General features: G+C 41.2%; 1 protein-coding gene and 1 long non-coding RNA gene across 3 annotated transcripts in view; one reads left to right on the top strand and one right to left on the bottom strand.

Moving 5' to 3' along the window:
• Positions 1-61: 61 nt before the first annotated feature.
• On the top strand, positions 62-22050 carry LOC132596809 (uncharacterized). 2 transcript variants are annotated; one of them, XR_009562817.1, is made up of 4 exons: positions 62-759; positions 871-959; positions 10324-11016; positions 21489-22050. It is a non-coding gene; the product is annotated as an uncharacterized lncRNA (long non-coding RNA). The 2 variants fall into 2 exon arrangements; XR_009562816.1 differs by lacking the exon at positions 21489-22050 and having other exon boundaries at positions 10324-13584.
• Positions 9166-22980, bottom strand: part of TRPM1 (transient receptor potential cation channel subfamily M member 1) — a 74797-nt gene continuing 60982 nt past the window's right edge. The window contains exon 26 of the mRNA XM_060293737.1: positions 9166-10999. Within this exon, the coding sequence (XP_060149720.1) occupies positions 9742-10999 (1258 nt within the window). The 3' untranslated portion in view covers positions 9166-9741. The remainder of the gene's footprint in view (positions 11000-22980) is intronic.

Below are 22980 nucleotides of genomic sequence, written 5' to 3' on the forward strand. Positions count from 1 at the left end.
GCGGGTCACAGCGGCCAGCAGGGACCTACGGCGGCCGGCGGGGGTCATAGGGGTCTCGGGAGGCGGCCCCGGCTTTTGCTCAAGCTTCCGTGCCGACTGCCCCGCGGTCCCCCTGTCCCCGGGACAACCCTCTTGACGCTGCTCGCTAGTCCTCCAGCTCGCGCGACCAGTGTCGTTTTCCTTCTTCGGGAGGAGCCCGGGGCGGGGGAAGGGGACCCTGGAACCCTGGGCTCAGCCGGTCACGCTGTCTGCGGCCAGCGTGTGAGGGACGGGCACCGGGAAGGCGGCCCGGGGCAGCCGGCAGTGACTGGGATCAGGCGGTCAGCGCGGTGCCTTCAAGGTCGACACTGGGGGAGATTTTTCTCCCATCACACGGTTGTCTGTGCGGAAAGCTTTGAGACTGGGGTGTCCTGCTGCTGAATTCCACGGGGTGCTGAGGCTATTGACGGAGGACGTTGCCAGGCAACCCGGACTCCTCCATTTACTTTAACTTCTACCCTCTTTATTAAACTTTAATGTGGAAAAAGATATTAAGCAAATTACCTTCCTTTCTTTTCGTGCCTATCCTCACGTGTAAAAATACCAGTGAGCAGATAAATGATCAAAAGCCCAGCAAGAGTCAGGCCTTAGTGGTGTGGACCGAATAGGCTATGGACCGAATATCTGCCCGTTAATTGCAAAGAACCAGCGAATTTCAGCATATCAAACGCAGGGCATTTCTGAACTCTTTAGCATGTTTCCGAACTGGAGCAGCCTTTGGTAAGGGGGCTAGTGATGTTTCATTTTGGTAAATCTATTAGTTGAGACTAGATTTTTCTTATGCTTTGAAGAATAAATCCCTAATCCAGCATATTATAATTAATGTCACAGGGAAGCTCCAATGTGGACATATGAATCACAATCATACTGACAAGTGTTGCTAATGGAAACACTAAAGGATTTAAACAAAGATTCAAAAGGTACGTTTTTTTGGAAAATAATTTATCCTGGATCCAGAACCCCACTGATCTTTCTGGTTAACTTGTTTGAGTGCCATATGATTCCATTTTGACCGGAAACCACAATCATACTTTAAAATGTTAAGCCCATTGAGTTATAGATGCTAAAGATAGTGTTGTGCACATATATTTAACACCTTTTTATGAATAGTCCGTGTTTTCTCTATTAAATACATTAAAAAAAAACTCATAGAAAAAGATCAGATTTGTGGTTACCAGAGGCAGGGCATGGGAGGAAGGGGAATTGGAGGAAGGTGGTCAAAAGGTGCAAATTTCCAGTTAGGCGATAAGTAAGTACTAGGGATGTAATGTACAACATGATAAATATGATTAATACTGCTGTCTGTTATATAGGAAAGTTAGGAGAGTAAATCCTAAGCGTTTTTTTCTTTCTTTCTCTTTTTATTGTATTTGCATGAGATGATGAATGCCCGCTAAACTTATTGCGGTAATCATTCCACAATATATGCAAGTCAAACCATTAGACTGTACACCTTAAGCTGTATTTATACAGTGATGTATGTCAATTACATCTCAATAAAACTAGACAAAATTTATTTTTTTTCCACAAATACTCTTCAAGGAATATGTGGATCTTTATACTGAAACGACTTACTATAATTTGGCTTTTGCCATACAGGTTTTTTTAGGATCTACAACTCTAATAAGTGACCATACAGTCGAAAAGTGGAAAAACTCTGATTTCCAGATTTGTCCTGACTTACCCTGAATTTTAGGGCCTTTTCAGATATGTAATTGTATCAGTCTGCCATAAGAAAATACCACAAACTAGGTGGCTTAAATAACGGAAATTTATTTCTCACAGTTCTGGAGGCTGGGAAGTCCAAGGTGAAGTATAGGCAAGATGGAATTCTGGTGCGAGCTCTCTGCCTGGCTTGCAGACAGTGGAGAGAGCTGAGGGAGGAGGGTTGGTGGTGGACGGGTGCAGGGTATTAGAGCACACTCTGGTGTTTCTTCTTATAGAGGCATTAATCCTGTTGGATTAGGACCCCACCACTTATGACCTCATTTAATTAATTACCTCCTAAAAGCCCTACCTCCAAATACAGTCACATTGGGGGTCAGGGCTTCAACGTCTGAATTTTGGGAGAATAAATGCAGTTCCTAGCACTAGTCCTGATATCCTTGATACTCTGTACATTCGAAATAGCTGACTGTCTCCTTCTTTGGTTTTGATGTCAGTATTTTGTCCCCTATTTTTCTGACTCTGTTTCCAGTATTGGTTCTCCTATCACAGGGGATAGTGGCATTCTGTACAGATCATTTCCTTTTCCCTGTGAAGAGGAAAAAAAGAGCTAACATTTCTTGAATATCTATTAGGTGCTAGGTAATTAATATATTCATTCAGTCAGTTACCAAATTTGTATTGATTGCTAACTCTGTGCTAAAAACGACTTGGGTCACTAAGAAGACAAAGTTTCTACTTCCTGCACTTTCACTCCAGGTGGAAGGATATAAAAAATTAATATATAACAAGTGCCATGAGGAAAAACAAATGGGAAGAAGATGAGGGTTTTGTTTTTCGATGGGAGATGGGGTGTGGTCAGGGAAGGCCTTTCTGATAAGATGACGTTTGAGCAGAGATGGAAGGAAGTGAGGGAGCAAGCCAGGCGGAGATCAGGAGGAAGAGGGGTTAGCCGTGCAAATGCCCTGAGGTGCGAACCTGCCTGGTGTGTTCAGAGCAGCCTAATCTAGTGGAAGAAGAGGTCAGAGAAAAAGAAGCCAGATCACATAGGCCCTGAAAATTGAGAAGCTTCTGCAACATTTTGAGCTGAGAATGACGTGATCTGACATTTAAAAATAATCACTCCCCCTGCTGTACAGGTACAGCGTGGTGGAAGCAGTGAGACTGAAATGGAGCAGGACCCTACTATGGTCTATGCACCCCATGCCCTCAGCCCGCCTTTTGTCTGCAGGAAAACTTCAGTCAAAGAATAAATTCGATCAGAGAAATGAGAAAATGCAGAAGCAAAGGAAAACAATCAAACAGGACAAAATAGTAATAGTTTAGTCATTAAGCAAAGTCAAGGACCTTTAGTTCCTCCTCAAGGGCTATGGATAATATTCTGAGCCATATCCTGTGACCTGTCTTATAGCTACTGAAACCCACACCAGGTGGAAGAAGTTAACTACATGATGACCAGGCTGTAGCCATGACATAAGCTGCCACAATTCTGAGAGCTGCCCTCAGAAATGGGAACAAACCGACCCTGGAACTAAAGATTAACTGTACTGAAAGCCATCAAGATGACGCTGATCAGACCACCCCATGACCAATTTCAAGATGACTGTCAGAGCTGCCTGTGCTGTTTCTACATGTAGTCCCCTCCTTCAGCTTTTATAGCTCTCACCCCCACAGTGGGGGGGGGTCGGCCTTTGAACAGGAGTCTGCCCTCTCCCCCAACCCCTGGTTGCTGGCCTCTGAAATCAAGCAAACTTTCCACCAACTTGCCCCCTTATTAGCTTTAGAGCAATGAGCAGCCAGACCCTACGTTCAGTAAAAAGACTAGTTGGGGGCTATCAGAAGAGTCCAGATAAAAGAAGGTGATGGTGGTAGCAGTGGGAGAGGTAGTGTACAGTGGTTAAGTATCATGTCTACAAAACTATACCATTGCCTGAGTATATGGTCCTGGAAGATGACTATTAAGTCATTTAAAAAATCTGTTTCTTGAGGGGGAATTCTGGGAAGATGACAACAGCAGCATAATTATTCAGTCTCCCCATGAAAATAGAGAAAGGAACTATAAAGCAAAACCAGAGGCCCATGGACAACATTAACCACAAATCTAAATGGAATGGTATCCCTATGATTTCCAAAATATAGGCAAGTAGGAGCAAACCATAGTACTTACAAGACCTTTGTTATATCAGCAAAGGGAATCAATGAGGCATCTGAAGAATCCCCAAATAGCCAGAAGGTATTTACTGGCCCACCCAGTCAGGTTGAGAAGAGCAGGTGAAGTACAAAGTGGTGTTTGAGAGTGCAAGGGCTCCTGGTGAGGTCTGAGGGATGGAACAATATTGCTGTAGGAACTCTTGAAACTGACCTACCATGGCTTCCTTCAAGGAAAGGGACCCACACTGAAGACAAACTGCTTGGCATGGGAGCAAAATTGAGCCAAGGAGAGACAAAGGAAAGAGAGGGTCCAGGTAAAGATGGAGGATCAGGAAATCTCTGAAAGTAAGCTGACTTTACAAAATTTTAATGCTAGACTGTAAAAATAAAAAAGGTTCTCTTGGGACTTCCCTGCTGGTCCAGTGGTTAAGACTCCAAGCTCCCAATGTAGGGGGCACAGGTTCGATCCCTGGTTGGGGTACTAAGATCCTGCATGCCACATGGCGCAGCCAGAAAGTAAAAGGTTCTCTGCAAAGTTAGAAAAACTATCCTGACAACTGCCTCCTTCAAAAAGTTTGAGAAAACCAATTTCACATAAAAATAACCAAGGGAAAGTATGGAAGTCAAATCCTATAGAAAACTATTGTAATGAAAAAGAGAAGAACTGAATAGCATTCCTGTAGACAGTAAAAGCACATCAGAAAAACATGCCCTCAATGCAGATCAGAACCAACGCCCAGCGTTTCAAAGAGCTAAAAGACACAAAGAAAATGATAGGAGACATGAATGAATTACGTAAATCAGAATTAGGAATATTTGGAATTAAATGAACAAATTCAGAAGAGAATTAGAAATAAGAGAAAGAATTATTTCAGAAATGAAGACTAAACCAAAAGAAACCCAAGGGTGAATAAACACAATTTGTTATGCCTTAAGAGAAGCAGAAGATAAAAAGCAGAAAAAATTTTCAAAAATCAATAGAGATTAAAAAAGATTAGTGAGAAAGTGGCAAATATTGAGGATAAGCGAAGGAGATCCAGCCCTTGAAGAAACAATAAGAGCCTTTGTGGGAAAAGCAGGGGAGGAGATAAGGAGACAGACGAGATACTGCAAACTATATTCAAGAGAACTTCCTTGAAATTAAAAAAAAAAGAGCTTTGAAACTATGCATTGAGAGAACACACTGCAGGTGAGAACGTCAATCCAGAATTACCAACACTAAGACATATTCTTGTAAAACTATTGGAATTTAAAGGAAAAATAATGAAAATTTCTTTGGGTATCTAGACAAAAAGAACAAATGACTTCTAGGTGAAAAAAAATTAGATTATCATCAGACCTTTTGGAAACAATCCTTTATGTCAGAAGAAAATGGAGTAACAGGAATTCCCTGGCGGTCCAGTGGTAAGGGCTCGGCGCTCTCACTGCCAGGGGCCTGGGTTCAATCCCTAGTTGGGGAGCTAAGATCCCACAGGCTGTGCAGCGTGACCAGAAAAAAAAAAAAAAAAAGAAAATGGAGTAACATATTTAAGGTACTCAAGGAAAGAAAATGTAAAAGGATAATAATTGCAATGGATTGAAACATATCACATGTTTCAATTCATGCGATCATAATTGTGTATATATATATATATATATATACACACATATATTTAAAAATCTATCAGTCACCTTTGGAAGATGATAAAAGCCAATTCATTATCTTGAAAACTGGCAAATAAATGGGAAAAGTCAATCATTATCCCTGCTGTACAGTATGAACTATACCACTGCATAATCAAATAGTAGGTGAAAGGAATCATCTCTTTATAAAGTATTCTAAATAATAAAAGAAAAAGAAATAATAGGATTCGAGTATTAAAATTTTCAACCTCCTATGAATGAAGGGATCCAGATATTGAGTATGAACAGCTACTGGCATCACAAAAAGAGAGGCAAGTAGACATAGATGTGCCTCATGATGAAAGAAGCAACAACACCCAAGTAGCCTTGCCATCAGGATCGAACCTAAGCCTAAACAAGCCTCTCAATGCTCCTGCCAACTTGCAGGCAGAGTGGAACACATCTAACTGCATATGACTGTTCAACCAGTAAAATTTAGGCTGTGGGAAACTTTACAAGTCAAATGACCCACGTTCTTCAACAGATGAACTATAAGAAGGAGAAACGGATAGAAGGGGAATCAGCAAATTAAAAAACAAAAAAGAGGGATGCTTAACTCTAGTGCTAAGGAACATTCAGGTGATAAAGCTATAATGAAATGCAAGTGTGGGGATTTTAAAGCATGTCTGCAAAATTTTCAACACGCCTCCCAAATATGACCCACTTCCTTGAGTCTGGGCTGGCCTTACTGACTCACCTGTGACCAAGAGAATGCAGTGGAAGCGAGGTCATAAAAAACAATATTTCTGTCTTGCTCACTGGGACATTCACTTTTGGAACCCTGAACTGATTCCTATGAGGCTGCCATACTGTGAGGAAGCCCAGGGCACACGGAAAGGCGATGCACAGGTGCTCTGGTGGATGGACTCTAGCTGAGATTTAGATCCCTGCTGACAGCCAGGATCAACTCCCAGACCTGTGAGGGAAGGTGCTTCTGGATGATTCCAGCCTCCAGACACTGAGTCTTCCCAGCTCAAACACTGTGGAGCAGAGACACTGAAGTGCTGTAGCCAGTTTGTACTGGCTCACAGCAGCAAATTGTTAGCATTTTTCCCCAAATCCACATTCAGTGACGTCACACGAGTAGCTTGGTGTTGGCCAGGGTAGGAATAGTTACACCTTGGAAATCAGCAGACACTACAAATCAGGGACATTCCTGCTATGCCTTGTCTGAATTCCTGACCCACAGGATCCATGAGCATAATAAAATAGGTGTTTCAAGCCACCCAGTTTTGGAGTCATTGTTTTACAGCAAGGAAGTGGTTACTATAAAAGGAGAGTGGTTATTTTTGTGGGGAGGAAGGTGGTTGACACAGGAACTTTTGGAACTTCTGGGGTGGCTGGCAAATTCTATGCAAACGGGTAGTGGTTATAAAGGATGTCCATCTGACAATAATTAAGACATATATTTGTTTTGTGTGATTTTCTGTATCTTTTATAATAAAAATTATCTTTAAAATTGCTTTTTTATGTAGGAGATAATAAGACAATAATTTCATTTCTATTTCCAATTTATATCCAGTAAAATGCATTTTTGATATGGAATAACTATATGACAACATTAACGTTTAATTTTTAAATTTTGAAACCTAAATTATGGAAACCTGTAGAAGCCTTGTGGTGATGCAGTTGTATGTACAGAAAGTAGGCAATCATACAGTCTCAAAGGAGAGAGTCACTTATAACAAGGTCTTTGATAGTTCAATTCTTAATTCCCCTTGATAGAAATTTAAAAATGAGTTTTTAAACTTCATATCAAATATCACATCATAACTCATTTATGAGTGTGACAGAGTTTATGGGATATAAGAATAAAAGCCCTCATTATGTTTCTTATTAGGTTTTACATAGAACAGAAATATAATTCTAATTTACTAAGACAGTTCTATGCGAAATGATTTTTTAATAATTTTTATTTTTTTGTTGAAGTATAGTTGGCTTACAATGTTTCAGATGAACAGCAAAGTGATTCGGTTATACCTATATACATCTATTTTTTTCAGATTCTTTTCCATTATAGGTTATTACAAGATATTAAGTATAGTCACCTGTGCTATACAGTAAGTCCTTGTTTATCTATTTTATATATAATAGTGTGTATCTCTTAATCCCAAATTCCAAATTTATCCCTCCAGCCCCTTTGGCTTCCATAAGTTTGTTTTCAATGTCTGTGAGTCTATTTCTGTTTTGTAAATAAGTTCATTTGTATCATTTTTTTAGATTCTACATATAAGTGATATCATATGGTATTTGTCTTTGCCTCTCTAACTTACTTCACTTAGTATGATAATCTCTAGGTCTATCCATGTTGCTGAAAATGGCATTATTTCATTCTTTTTTATGGCTGATATTCCATTATATAAATATACCACATCTTCTTTATCCATTCGTCTATCGATGGACATTTAGGTTCCGTCCATGTCTTGGCTATTGTAAATAGTGCTGTTATGAACACTGGGGTGCGTGTATCTTTTCAAATTATGGTTTTCTCTGGATATATGCCCAGGAAGGAATCTCCATACTGTTCTCCATAGTGGCTGCGCCATTTTATATTCCCACCAACAGTCTATGCTAAGTGCTTTGAACATGTGCAGTGTTTCTATTTTAATGTATTAGATACTGCTAGATTTGATCAGATTGGATATTAGTTCTTAATATTCAGTTTTCCATATTTAGCAAAATTGGAATGATATTGGAATAATAGCAATATAATAACAAGCAGTCTGGCTTAGTGCCCTGCGTAATAGGCCCTTAATATTTGAGTCGAACAGAGTTGGTAGAGCACATAAATAGCTATATTGTATGATTCAGGGTTTACAAGAAAAGTCCCTGCCGTAGGTTCTGAAATTCCACCATTAGAATGTACACATTCTGGGTCTGTAAGATAAATACCTTAAGAAAAAAAACCACATCCCTTTCAACCAACACTTCTACAGGACACTCAGTGAGACTTCTGGGAATAAACTCAGGCCCCACACCTGAGGCAAGGTGGGAGTGACCTACAAAATGGGCCTGTGTAATAAGCGGACAGGTGGAGAATTCCAAACAAAAGCTTTGCCTTCTTCAGACCTGCTCTCTTGAGCTGTCAGAGGTTCTCCAGCTTGTTCTGAGAAAGCTTTTTTTAGGTTGTGGCAAAGGGCTGCAAGTTTTCTTGGCACCCAAAGCAGAGATTTAGGAATGAGGTCAAATGGAATGGGTTTATCCTTGGGTCAAATAACACAGGTAGCAGGATTGATTAAATAGTCCCAAATCCAGCTCAGTTCAGGGACTCTCATCTGGCTATTAAACTCTCAAGTCTCCTGTGGTCTCTAATTAGTACCTTTGGCATAACTGCAGTGAATTAATCTCTCTCTCTCTCTCTCCTCCCCCTGCCCCTTGCCAGTTTATGGCGATGCTGTATCTTTGAACTTACAAGTTGAAGCACACCTTGTGTTTTTAGCCACGAATCGTCTTTGTAGCTCTTGAGAATTCCCACCTTGAACATGTATGTATCCTTTAGGTTTTAGCCACAGCTTTACACCAACCATTGTGTAGACAGAAGTACAATTAATTTGTGTTTGCCATCAAGGACTAGATGACAACAGGAAAATTCATGTGGGATACTTTATTTTTACACATTAACAAAACTCTTGGTCACCCTACCCTATTACAGTGTGACCTTTGATATAATCGTGGCCTTTTTTTTCCATCGTGTAATTTTAAAACATAAAGCGTTAAAACATAAAATAAACAGAAACCCATAAAGAACATATGATGTTTACTTCCCCTTTCCAATTCTCACTTCTTGCACCTCATAGTTTTATTGTTCTTTTCCTCCACCCCTCCTTTTTTTTTTTCATGTTTGCTTTGTCTTTCATTTCCCTTTCCTACATAGTTGCTTACTCCCTTAAGTAACCTACTGGTGTCACCCAAAGGCATTTCTTTGGCTATTCGTTGCCCCCAGAAATAAAGAGATGAAGCCATTTATCGTGACTGGAGCATTATCACTTCCATTGATCCTACTCCAACTAAAAAAGCTAAGTTTACAAACATGTGCTAACAAAACATTAAGTGTAGTGCATTACATGTTAAATTGTAATGCACTAAAATTAAACTCTAAATTTTAAATAAGTCCAAATTGTCAAACGTTTTTAATGAAAATGATTTCAGAAATGGATGATGTTTAGATGACCAAGATGGGACTCATCAGTTGTTCTGACTGAAAAATCAAAGAAACAAAACTCATTAGCATTCAGTTTCTGAGGAATTTTTCTCTCGCTTAACTTTCAGGTCTTCCGTTGTAATTCTGGATACAACTGCTAAGTTACTTACACTGCTGGCATGTCTAGATCTGTCTAAGGTGCCCTGAATGGCTTTAGCATTCCTAGGATGGCCGTGTAAACTTTTTGACCTTAAAGATGGGAATCCCAAAGTTTGGTGTGTTTTCACAGACAGTAAGTTTTCCTTGTCAGTTCTGTCAGTAACAGCTAGTGACAAACGAGAGATCTGAGGGCCTGTTTCAGAAACACAGTTTTCATCTTCGGTGTCTGTGAAATGCCCTTGATGCTCAGCCTGCACTGCTGTTTCAGACCCAAAGGAAGGGATATCCGTGCTCTGAGAACGCATAATCTTTTGAACTTGATACCTCCACTCTGTGGTCCATTGCTCAACCGTGGAGGGGCATGTTTGGTCCCCAGCTGCACTCCACTTGTTAACCCCGCCGACCAGCTTTCTTCCCCGGGAATATACAAAGCTTCTGGACTTCATTGCTTTACAAGCACTGAACGTCTCATCAGGGTAATAACGGGTCACTTTTGTTTCTTCCAGGGGATAAGAAATGGTGCCTTCTATCTTCGTTGTTTCCACTGTTAGCTGAGTGCTTTGAAAATCCGAATTGTTCTGTCCGTGCATAACATCTGTTTGACTGAAACTTGGGGAGCTCGTTTCTCCTCTCTTAGAGTCTGCCTGCCTTTCATCATCTTCAGCTGAAATCCCAACATCTGGACCTAATTTCGGCTCTGAGGTGCTCTTCACGTTGTCTGATGCAAGTCGATCGCCATCTGGGGATGCTGGCGTGCTCGTGCTGGGTGGCAGGCGAAGGCTGCCCTGACGCTCTGGGACCAGGTGCGTTCTTTGGTCCTTCTCTTCCTTCACACGGAAGGAACCAACTTTTTTCCTGAACCCTGTCCCTGGTGGCATGCAGCGGGAAGCATCCTCATACAACTCCTCCCCGTTGAAAAGATACCTGTACATGCTGTAGCCATCGGCACTGTTGATGCTGCTTTGCCTTAGAAGGTATGTTGCATCGCACTCAGAAGAAGCCCGGGACCGGGTCTGTATCAGGTCGGACTTGTCAATTCCTGCGAGGTTTTCCAGTGCATTTACCATTCTGCTAGATAGTTCTTCCAGTTGGGAAAGGCGAAGGTCAACAGTCTGCAGGGAAGTTTTCATAAAGTTTTCTCTTTCGTTGATTTCTTCCAACCTCATGGACATATTTTCAACTCTGGCGGATACAAAGGGGTAGGTTTATTACACTGAGATGAACTAAGGATTAAAACCAAAAATATAATGTTATTGTTGCTGTATGATTTTGCAGGCTTTTGGGAATCATGGGCTGATTGGGGCATATTTTTAAACTTCACACTCTCCTAATATAACTACTGAAAATTACAGTGAGGAGCATCAGAAAATAATAGAAATATGGTTAACGCATATGGTGCTATTTACTGTTCATTGCTCTAAATGCCTTATGTATTCATTAATACGTACTCACCGAGGTCCTATTCTAGGCTTGTTTAACCCTCACAACAGACCTATGAAGAAGGCACTATTATCACCATCCCCATTTTACAGATGAGGAAATCAAGTCACGGAGGGGGTAAGTAATTTGCCTACGGACGCACAGCTGGCAAAGAGTGTGGCACCAGCAGGGGCACCAGCTCTGGTCTCTCATCTGGTACATCACATTGCCTCTGATGATAAAGGGAGACACTAGCAGTTAGGTTTCTGAGTTTTGAGTATAGCTGTCAGCAATGAATGGTTATCATGACAAAATAAATACAATAACATCCTTATTTGAAGTTCAGGGAATTCGGAAAATGAATTGTTAATAATTAAGTTCAGATTCATCGCTAATTATTAGAGAAATGCAAATCAAAACTATAATGAGATAGCATCTCATGCCAGTCAGAATGCCTATCATCAAAAAATCTATGAACAACAAATGCTGGAGAGGGTGTGGAGAAAAGGGAACCCTCCTACACTCTTGGTGGGAATGTAAATTGGTGCAGCCACTATGGAGAACAGTATGGAGGGTCCTCAGAAAACTAAACGTAGAGTTGCCATATGATCCAGCAATCCCACTCCTGGGCATATACCCAGAGAAAACTGTAATTTGAAAAGACCCCTATGTTCACAGCAGTACTATTCACAATAGCCAAGACATGGAAGCAACCTAAATGTCCATCAAGAGAGGAATGGATAAAGATGTGGTGTATATATATATATATATATATACAATGGAATATTACTCAGCCATTAAAAGAATGAAATAAGGCCATTTACAGCAACATGGATGGATCTACAGAATATCATAACTAAGTTAAGTAAATCAGACTGAGAAAGACGAATACCATATGATACCACTTATATGTGGAATCTAATTATGACACAAATGAACTTATCTATGAAAGAGAAGCAGACTAACAGACATAGGGAACAGACTTGTGGTTGCCAAAGGGGATGGAGGGTGGGGGAGGAATGGATTGCGAGTTTGGGATTAGCAGATGCAAACTGTTATATATAGGATGGATAAACAACAAGGTCCTACTGTATAGCACAGGGAACTACATCCAATATCCTGGATAAACCATAATGGAAAAGAATATATATATATATGTATAACTGAATCAATTTGCTGTAAGAAGAAATTAACACAACATTGTAAATCAACTATACTTCAATGAAATAAATTTTTAAAAAGACAAAAAATTAAGTTCAGATTATCAGATGGTTTACTTCAGGGACAAGAGGTCATTAAATCATCTGAAGAATACCAGTAACTTTAAATTGTTCGCTATATTTAATAATTGGTATTCCCTTATGGGGTTGTAAGAAAGAAAGATCATGACAGATTATAAATATCTGCTGTTAGATTTTTTTAACTCCTAGAAGATCAGGCAGTAGCCTATGAGACCATAGTGTTGCCTGAACTGAAGCCTGCTGGTGTAGACTATATTTTATATTTCAGGAATACATACACTATGAATTCTTTCCATCGGCTTATGAAATTTAACTCTAAAAGGCAGCAAGTTATGCCCAGGACCTGGGACTACCTTCTAAAAGTTGAATTTGTCCTGGGGTAGCCAGGCAGAGGGGATCCTGGCTCCCACTGAGAGCCTCTGGACCCTCTGCACCCGGCAGTGTGGTGGTCTGTTCACAAGCTCATCCGTGGGTGAAGGCAAACACTTTGTACTTTCGTTATCTGTTGCTTCTTGCCCATCTTTTATCTTTCTGTGGAAATGTATAGGCAGACTTTAAGGTCACCCAGTTTGCTTCGAGTCTGTGTCTAATATGGCTTTGCTACCCTCTCTGCATATCCTTCTAAAATCCCTCACCTGCGCTTGCTTTCCTCTCCTCTACTTCCTGATTACCTGCTGCTCTTCTTGCACCGTTTCCGCCCTCCGCCTGACTGCATCTCCTGGGCTCTCCCCACTCTGCTGCTTCTGCAGCTACCTTGTCCTACATTCTCCCAGAACTGCTTTTGCACATGTTCTACTTCTGTTGGCCACATTGACAGCTGCGCTCCGTTGTGTGGGAGGGTCCTTGGCTTCCATTCTTAACCCTTTTCATGAGGAGAGGACTATTTTTATGTCCCTTAGGAAATCACATCATCTGATCAGGAAGGGTCTGGCTTCCTGGAAGTTTGCCACCAGGAGGACCAACTTCGCCAAGTTCACCATGTATGAGGAGACGTGACTTCCTTCTTTAAAAGCTTCCCTACTGGGATTAACAGATGCACACTACTGTATTTAAAATAGATAATCAGGGGCTTCCCTGGTGGCGCAGTGGTTGAGAGTCCGCCTGCCAATGCAGGGGACACAGGTTTGTGCCCCGGTCCGGGAGGATCCCACGTGCCTTGGAGCGGCTAGGCCCGTGAGCCATGGCCGCTGAGCCTGCGCGTCCGGAGCCTGTGCTCCGCAACGGGAGAGGCCACAACAGTGAGAGGCCTGAGTACTGCAAAAATAATAATAATAAAATTAATTTTTTAAAAAATAGATAATCAACATGGACCTACTGTATAGCACAGGGAACACTACTCAATATTTTGTAATAAGCTATAAGGGAAAACATATATATGTGTATGTATAACTGAATCACTTTGCTATACACCTGAAACCAACACAACATTGTGTTAGTTTGTAAATTAACTATACTTCAATAAATTAAAAAAAAAAAAAAGCTTCCCTACCATAGGGAACCCGACAACAGGTTCTAAGTGTTCCCTGTCCTGTATTTCAGGGACCATCAGAAGAACTTTGCACTCTTAATTTTCCATGACTTCAAGTCCAACTTGGTTTTCTCTGTTAAATGTCATGTCTCCTTGCTCACTTCAAATCTACTTCCCCAAGGATTCATTCCTTTTGTGTTAAAAACCGCATTGCCTCTGGAACAGACTTGAAATCCTTTAACAAACACAACATTTAGAGATTAAAGCAGCTGTGCAAACTTTTAAAAATAAATAAGCTGGTAAAATATAGATACGTATCTTTCCTCTCAAATCTTTTATAATTCTCTGCCTGTTTTTTTCCTTGTGTGACCTAATCCAGATAACAGCATTGCTGGCCACTCACACAGAAAAAGGAAACCTCAAACTCATCTGATTCTGTCTCCTTTACACCTCCCTAACCTCCCTCCCCCTGCGTTGAATAGGTTTTCAAGCTCCGTGTAGGACCCCTCTTTAGGTGTCCTGTAAATGTCCCATCCCTACTGCCACCCCCTTAGTTTGAAGCTGTGGAAGAAACAAAGCTTCACGATGTGGTTTAGGTTAAGAAAACTTGTCAGATGCTATTTCAAGCTCATCGTAAACAGCAACCAGGTGGAGACAGCACATTTTAGACAGCTATGCCAAATCAAGGGAAGTCGTATTGAGTTTCTAGAGTATGTGTGAAAGAAGAAAGAAAAAAAAAACTGAGGTGAAGTTCACTTCGATCTGGAATGCTTAACAAAAAGGATGCGTGAGGAACTATCTCCCATGTCAGCCTTGTTCTGTGACTTCCCACAATGACTTAGACATGTTTCACAAACCTTGACATGACATCCGTAGATGGAAATCCAAGGAGAGATTTCCATTTCAGATGGGGAAAGAGAGGCTCTGTAGGAAACAATTTGACAAGAGCCCCATATCTATTGACACACTGAATGGCAGGAAAACATATAAGAGAAATTTATCATTTACGACAGAGCTCATAGTGAGATATGAGCTTTCCAAACTTGCGACATCTTTTTTTTTTTAATTTATTTTTTATTTTTGGCTGCATTGGGCCATCGCTGTTGCTCATGGGCTTTCTGTAGTTGCGGTGGGTGGGGGCTACTCTTTATTGTGGTGTGCGGGCTTCTCATTGCAGTGGCTTCTCTTGTTGCGGAGCACGGGCTCTAGGCGCGTAGGCTTCAGTAGTTGTGGCTCACGGGCTTCAGTAGTTGTGGCTCGCAGGCTCTAGAGCACAGGCTCAGTAGTTGTGGCGCATGGCCTTAGTTGCTGCACAGCATGTGGGATCTTCCCAGACCAGGGCTCAAACCCCTGTCCCCTGCATTGGCAGGTGGATACTTAACCACTGCGCCACCAGGGAAGTCCCTAACTTGTGACGTCTTAATTCTGCTTTCCTTTAGGCACAGAATGAAATAATTTTTCAGCACAGAACAAAAAACTGTTCTAGGTCCAAAGCGATTTGTTTGGCTTTCCCATTAAATAACGTTGATTTCGTCTAAACGACATATTTCTAATACGTCATATTTCTAACATCATGTTTTCTTTTTAAAACTGTCATACAGTAAATTGACTATTTTTTATTTTGGTGTACAGTTCTATGGATATTAACATGTATAAATTTCTATAACCAATGTCATGATCAGGATCCAGAGTAATTCTACCACCCCTCAAAACTCCCTTGTGCTAAATCTTTGTTGTCACACCCTCCCCTACCCTTAATCCTAGCAACCACTGATCAGTTCTTCATCCCTATAGTTTTATATTTCTGAGAATGTCAAATAAAGAGAATCATACAGTAGGTAACTTTTTGAGACTGGCTTCTTTCTGCATAATGTCTTTGACATTCACGCAAGTTGTTGCATGTGTTGTTTGTTCCTTTTCCTTGCTGAGTAGTATTACATGATATGGACGAACACTTAGGTTGTTTCTATATCTTGGCTCTTGTGAATAATTCTGCAATAAACATGGGGTGCATATGTCTCTTTGGTAACCTGTTTTCATTTCCTTTGGATAAATACCCAGAAGTGGGATTGCTAGATTGTAGGGTAGCTCTATCTTTAATTTTTTGAGGAAACTCCATACTGACTCCCAGAGTGGCTGAACCAATAAGTTTTCATTTCTCTGGGATAAATACCTAGGAGTGGTTCATATGATGAGCGTGTGTTTAACTTTCTAAGGAACTGCCAAATCAATGCTGGAGAGGGTGTGGAGGAAAGGGAGCCTCCTGCACTGCTGGTGGGGATGTGAACTGGTGCAGCCACTGTGGAGAACAGTATGGAGGGTCCTCAAAAAACTAAAAGTAGAACTACCATATGACCCAGCATCCCACTCCTAAGCATGTATCTGGAGAAAAATATAATTCAAGAAAATACACGCACCCCAGTGTTCATAGCAGCACTATTCACAATAGCCAAGACATGGAAGCAGCCTAAGTGTCCATCGACAGCTGAATGGATAAAGAAGATGTGGTACATACATACAATGGAATATTACTCAGCCATAAAAAGAATGAAATCATGCCACTTGCAGCAACATGGATGGACCTAGAGATTATGATACTAAGCGAAGTACATCTGACAGAGAAAGACAAATATCACATGATATCACTTATATGTGGAATCTAAAATATGACACAAATGAACCTATCTTTGAAGCAGAAACAGACTCACAGACATAGAAAACAGACTTGTAGTTGCCAAAGCGGGGGGTGTGGGGGAGGGATGGATTGGGAGTTTGGGATTAGCAGATGCAAACTATAATATTACATATAGAATGGATAAGCACCAAGGTCTTACTGTATAGTGCAGGGAACTATATTCAATATCCTGAGATAAACCATAATGGAAAAGAATATAAAAAAAGAATGTGTATATATATATATATATATATATATATATATATCTGAGTCTCTTTGCTGTACAGCAGAAATTAACACAACATTGTAAATCAATTAGACTTCAATTAAAAAAAGAAACTACCAGACCATTTTTCAGAATTTTATATTCCCATGAGCAGTATATGTGTACCAGCAGGTACTCAGTGTCATTTTTGGCACTTGGTATTACTGATATTTAAAAATTTTAGCTACTGTGATATGTGTGTAGAAGTATCTCATCGTAGTTTTAACTTGCATTTTACTAATAACTAATAATGTTGAACATAGATTCATATACTTATTTGCCAAACTTATGTTTTCCCCGGTGTGTCTCTTCTAATCTTTGGCCCATTTTTCACTGGGTCACTTCCCCCTTATTATTGTTTTGAGAGTTCTTTAGATATTCTGTACCCAAGTCCTACAGCAAATGTATGATTTGCATATGTTTTCTCCCAGTCTGTACCTTGTTTTCCATTGTTCTAGCAGTGTCTTTTGTAGAGCGAAAGATTTTTATTTTGATGAAAACCAGTTTATCATTTTTTATCTTTTATGGATGCTTTCTGTGGGCTGTGATTTCAGTTTCAGTTTAGTTTCAAAACCTTTTCAGTGGGCTTCCCTGGTGGCGCAGTGGTTGAGAGTCCACCTGCGGATGCAGGGGACATGAGTTCGTGCCCCGGTCCGGGAAGATCCCACATGCTGCGGAGCGGCTGGGCCCGTGAGCCATGGCCGCTGAGCCTGCGCAGCCGGAGCCTGTGCTCCGCAACGGGAGAGGCCACAACAGTGAGAGGCCCGCATACTGCAAAAAAATAAAAAATAAAAAAATAAAAACCTTTTCAGTGAAAGTACTCCCTGAACTCTAGGTGCTGAACAGGTATAGAATGATGTGACCATATGAGTAGGGGTGGTTACAAATCTTCAAATATTTTTTATCCGTATCTCAGTATATCTAGTACCTAGGGGTTTTGACTTTGAATCTTATACCACTAAACCTGAAAGGAGTTTAACTAAAATGCATTTTTGTTAAGGCACTGTGAATAATGTTTTCCATTCCATTCAAATAATAGGCACGACAATCTATAAAATTTGTGGAACTTCTGTAGTGACTTCCAAGAGAATATATGCCTATGTAGGGAATAACTTTATTGGACTTTCATAGACTCTGATCTATTAAATATAATGTCCAAATTCACGTTCTCAAGGTAAGAGTCCTGTGTGTCTTTCCTAAGAACAGAACATAGATGCTGGGAGCTCTGTAGTAAGCCAGTTATTAAAACTTGTTTTATGTACAGTCATCTCATAAATTACATGGGAACATTTCCTTAATGATAGAGTTAAAAGTTAACACAAAAACTTAATGTTAGTGGAGCAACAAGGTCCAGTTCATACTTGACGAAATCCATGTTTCAAGATCCCATGGTCGCCTATATTGAGTTTTAAGACTATTCCTACCCTGTCATTTAATTTCAGGATCATAAAGTTGTCTCATCCTGTCCAAATTCTACATTCAGCTATTTTAATTTCCATCTGCTTCTTCATATGGGGCTGCCTTTTAAGTTTAGTAATTGTAGAGAGAACAGCCAGGGTAGAACCTGGTTGTGCTTACTTACGGAGTTTTTATATGTGAAAGACTAAACAAAGAACAAGACTCAAGTCTTAAATCTTCTGTCCTCATTCTTTTTAGTAAGCAAAAGTCTGAGTAGTTGCTGAAAGAATATTAAGCTCTCTGGGATTCTACCTCTATGCTGCATCATTTATACACACCAACATTGCCACACCTCAGACCTCCTTGGTTTCTAGAATTCAGATCATCTAAATCATTAGCCTTTTCTGACTATGTTCTCTACTCTGGCCAGACTCGGGTCAGGCACTCAGTGAAGCTTTTGTTGATATATCCTGGGTTGTCTCTCCCTTACTTCCAACATAGTAGTGACAATCCCTAAGCCTTCATCTATCACGACTAGGACTCCAGGGCTGGGCAGGAATAAATGGTGGCTGGAGGCGATGTAATATGTTTATGCTGCCATTTGCAAACCCTGACATCACCATGGTACCCGCAAGGTCCCATCAGCCTCCCTGTTGCTGTGCCTCATGCATCACTCATTTTCTGCATCCTTGCCCTTGGGCTATAGTATGTCACGGTCACCTATGAGAGTCACGGAGCCACACTGACTTGGCCCAATACAAAGTCACAGCTGGGTTGTTATTATTCCCACCAGGCAATCTCTTGGCTAGCAACTTTCCTACTGCATTTTCCCTCGAGGTGAACTCAAATCCTCCCTACTGGCTTCAAGTCTGTAATGTTGCTGGGCGGGTTCCTTTCCACCATTCTTATTGCTTCTTCTTACGTGTCGGAATTTTCCGTGACTGTAAAACTCCTGGCCTCTCTCCAGCGTTTCATTTAATCTGTGTACCGGCTTACTTAAGTGGTTTACTTTCTAATTGTGATTTTCTCTTTCGCATAGATTCTTACTTCTTTTCTATTTAGAGAAGAACTTTCAATATTTCCTGTAGGACAGGTTTGATATTGCTGTATTCTTTTAGTTTTTGCTTGTCAGAGAAATTCTTTCTCTCTCCTTCTATTCTAATTGATAATCTTGCTGGGTAGAGTATTCCTAGGTTGCAGAATTTTCCCTTTCAGGACTTTGAATATATCTTGCCACTCCCTTCTGGCCTGCAACGTTTCTGCAGAGAAATAAGCTGATAGCCTTATGGAGTTTCCCTTGTAATTAACTCTTTGTTTTTCTCTTTCTGCCTTTAGAATCCTCTCTCTATCTTTAACTTTTGCCATTTTTATTATAATATGTCTTGGTGCAGGTCTGTTTGGGTTTATCTTGTTAGGGACCTTCTGTGCTTGCTTTCTGTATCTGGATATCTGTTTCCTTCTTTAGGTTTTGGAAGTTTTCAGCCATAATTTTTTTAATTTTTATTACACTTGTGGCTCTGGTTTATTGAAGTAAAAGGATAGAAATTAAAAGACAGAAAAGGGAAAGATGTGGGGGGCATGATTTCCAGGAGAAACCAGGTGCAAGCTTCCAAAACTTCTTTCCCAGGGGAGTTGCGTGGATGTGCTTAATTCTCTGAGCAATGATTTGTGATAAGATGTGCAGCCAGGGAACTAGAGGAGCTCACCTGAGCCTTGGTGTCCAGGGTTTTTACTGGGGATCAGTCATGTAGACATGCAGTGCCAGCATGATTTCTCTCAGCTGTTCAGACTCCAGATCCCCAGGAAAAAATAGGCATTCACCATGAATCATATTGTTAGCATAAACTATTTGACCAAACTGATACTGCTTGGCCCAAGGCCTCAGGCCTACAACACTCTTACCAGGCAGAGTATTCTTTTTTTATTTTTTGTGTTGTCACATGCACTTTAGTAAAGATGCATCAGTCAATCTGGCTACAGCTCAATCAGATCCATTTAACAAATAACAATAATTAGTGTACTCAGAGTCACACACTTGCTTTGTGTAGAAGGAAGGGCCTGTTCACTAGAACACAGAATGCAATCCCTGACAAAATCAACATTAATACATGTGAGAGCCCATAATTTCTTCAAATACATTCTCAATCCCCTTTTCTCTTTCTTCTCCTTCCAGGATCCCTATTATGTATAGATTGGCACGTTTTATATTATCCCATAGGTCTCTTATATTGCTTTCATTTTTTTTTTCATTTGGGTTTCATTTGGTCAATTGGGTGATTCAGCCTTTCATTTACTCTTTTTTTAAAAAATAAATTTATTTTTGGTTGTGTTGGGTGTTTGTTGCTGCGCGCGGGCTTTCTCTAGTTGCAGTGAGTGGGGGCTACCGTTTGTTGTGGTGCATGGGCTTCTCATTGCGGTGGCTTCTCTTGTCAGGGAGCACGGGCTCTAGGCGTGCGGGCTTCAGTAGTTGTGGCATGCGGGCTCAGTAGTTGTGGCTCATGGGCTTAGTTGCTCCGCAGCATGTGGGATTTTCCCAGACGACGGCTCGAACCTGTGTCCCCTGCATTGGCAGCGAATTCTTAACCACTGCGCCACCAGGGAAGTCCCTCATTTACTCTTGAGAGAATTAATTTTCTGGCTGGAGTTTGGGGACCAGGACATGAGTATGCTTCTCTCTCTCTCTTTGGGAGCCAGCTGCCTGCAGGACGCGTGGATTCTCAGTTTGTCTAGGTTGAACGGTAAGCTTAGCAGGGAAGAAGGGAGGCCTTCAGGCTGCTGGTGCTGCCTGTGACTGGGTGGGGACATCTACGTCTGGGGTGTGCATTTGGCAAGAACTGGACCACACCCTCTAGCACAACATTTATTACTAATAAAGCTGAGATTTTAACCTCTGTCTGATGTCTGCATCTTTCTCTGAATTGGCTTTCAGAGTCAGGTAAGGGACAAGATTGTCATTTACTAGGCATGTCAAAACTCCACCACTTCATCCCACCCCTCCCCCATCATCCAAGCACCCTTGACTCTTATTAATTTATAAGATTAAGGCATTCAGGTGAGCTCTTCCCCAACCTTCTCCATCCCTACGTGTGTGTCTTTGGACGGCTTTCTCTCCATCAGAGGAATCACCACCTCCTTTCTAAGACTGATCTTTCTTTCAGGTCTTTTTCTAATTACTGTCTTGTTTCTCTCCTTGTCTTTCTTGTCAGGGTCTTTCTTACCATAATCTTCTCTTCCTGGTCACTTGGAAAGAGGACGCCAAAGAAGATCTCAAGATCAGCTGCTGATTTCCCATCAAGCCAACAGGAAACCCAAGACCTTAACCCAGATCCACAAATATGACAAGAAACCACTTAACCCAGAGGGTTTTGGGGGAATCAGAGCCTGCTATTATAGGTTTGGCTACTCTACGACCTATAGCTCCTTAAGTATAGGACCAACTGCATTTAAAATGTGTGATTTATGAGTTATATCCTGCATACTTTGAAATATCAGACATAGAAAATAAATTTATGTAAATGTTATAAAATATATGAAAGAGTAGAGGAGATAAGGAGAGCAATATACACCACACATTCCCAAACCTTACAATAATACACTTGTTATAATTAAATATTAAGTTTGGTGCTAAGCTTCCTTGAAGCCATGAAAAAAGGTAAACACGCTGGATTACATAATTCTCATTGTTCGAGAAAAGGAAGCTGAATCTCTAACACAGTTTTGTCGGAAAGGATTCTTTCCAACTCAATTGCTCTGGAACCTGTGGACCAGTGATGGGGATGCCAAAGCACAAAAAGAAAGGTGTGTTCGACAGTGGGTTTGCGAGAGACACAGAGGTGGGCTTCAAGCTTCAATTGATAGGGATACTTGTTACCAGTTATTAAACTGGTGAGACGAGAATAGAATGTTTAGGTTGACCAGTTCTACCTTGGTCGTGCTGGGAAGTTATTTGTAAATGCTGTCCCCGCACCAGCCCTCTTGCTTATCTGATATTATGCCTTTGGGCAAAGAGACAACATGTACCAACACCAACTCTTGTTTTGATCTTACTGATCTGAAGGATCCTTCCTTTTCCAGGGACCAGAATCATTTGCATACTGAGGTTGTTCCTCATCCCTAAGAGTAAAACCAAAGTTTTGAATCCAGAGGGAGCATCGTTGGTTTCCTATTTGATATTCCAGGAGGGAACTCATGGAGGACAGGACAGAAAGTTGCATTCAAATCAAGAGACAAACTTTGGAGTCATTCATTCCTTCCCAAAAATCGAGCTCCTGCTAACGTGGCCATGTGCAGGCTCTGGGAACACCGTGGTGAGTGGAATTTGTAGCTGGTCCCTGCTTTCGTGGGGCTTAGACTCCAAGAGCCCTGACCTAGTCTACTAAGGTGGGAAGCGGTCAGGGAAGTTTGCCAGAAGGAATTGGCATTTGGGCAGAGTTCCAAAAGATGAGCAGGTGGAGGGAAGAGGATGTGCAAAGTCCCTGTGGCAGGAAGAAAGCAGTGGCTTTGAGGGGGTGGAAGAGGGCCAGCAAGACTGGAGGACTGAGCATGAGGGGCGGACAGTCCAGGGTGCGCTGGACGGATGGCAGGGCCTCATGGGCCCAGGAGCAGTGGGAGCCACTGAGGGGGCTTTTCAGGCGAGCTGGTGATGGGGGCTGTGGGGGCTGGTTAGAGTCTCTCTGGTGTAAAATGGACTGAAAGACC

The sequence above is a fragment of the Globicephala melas genome, chromosome 2 (assembly GCF_963455315.2).
Source record: "Globicephala melas chromosome 2, mGloMel1.2, whole genome shotgun sequence".
Lineage (NCBI taxonomy): Eukaryota > Metazoa > Chordata > Mammalia > Artiodactyla > Delphinidae > Globicephala > Globicephala melas.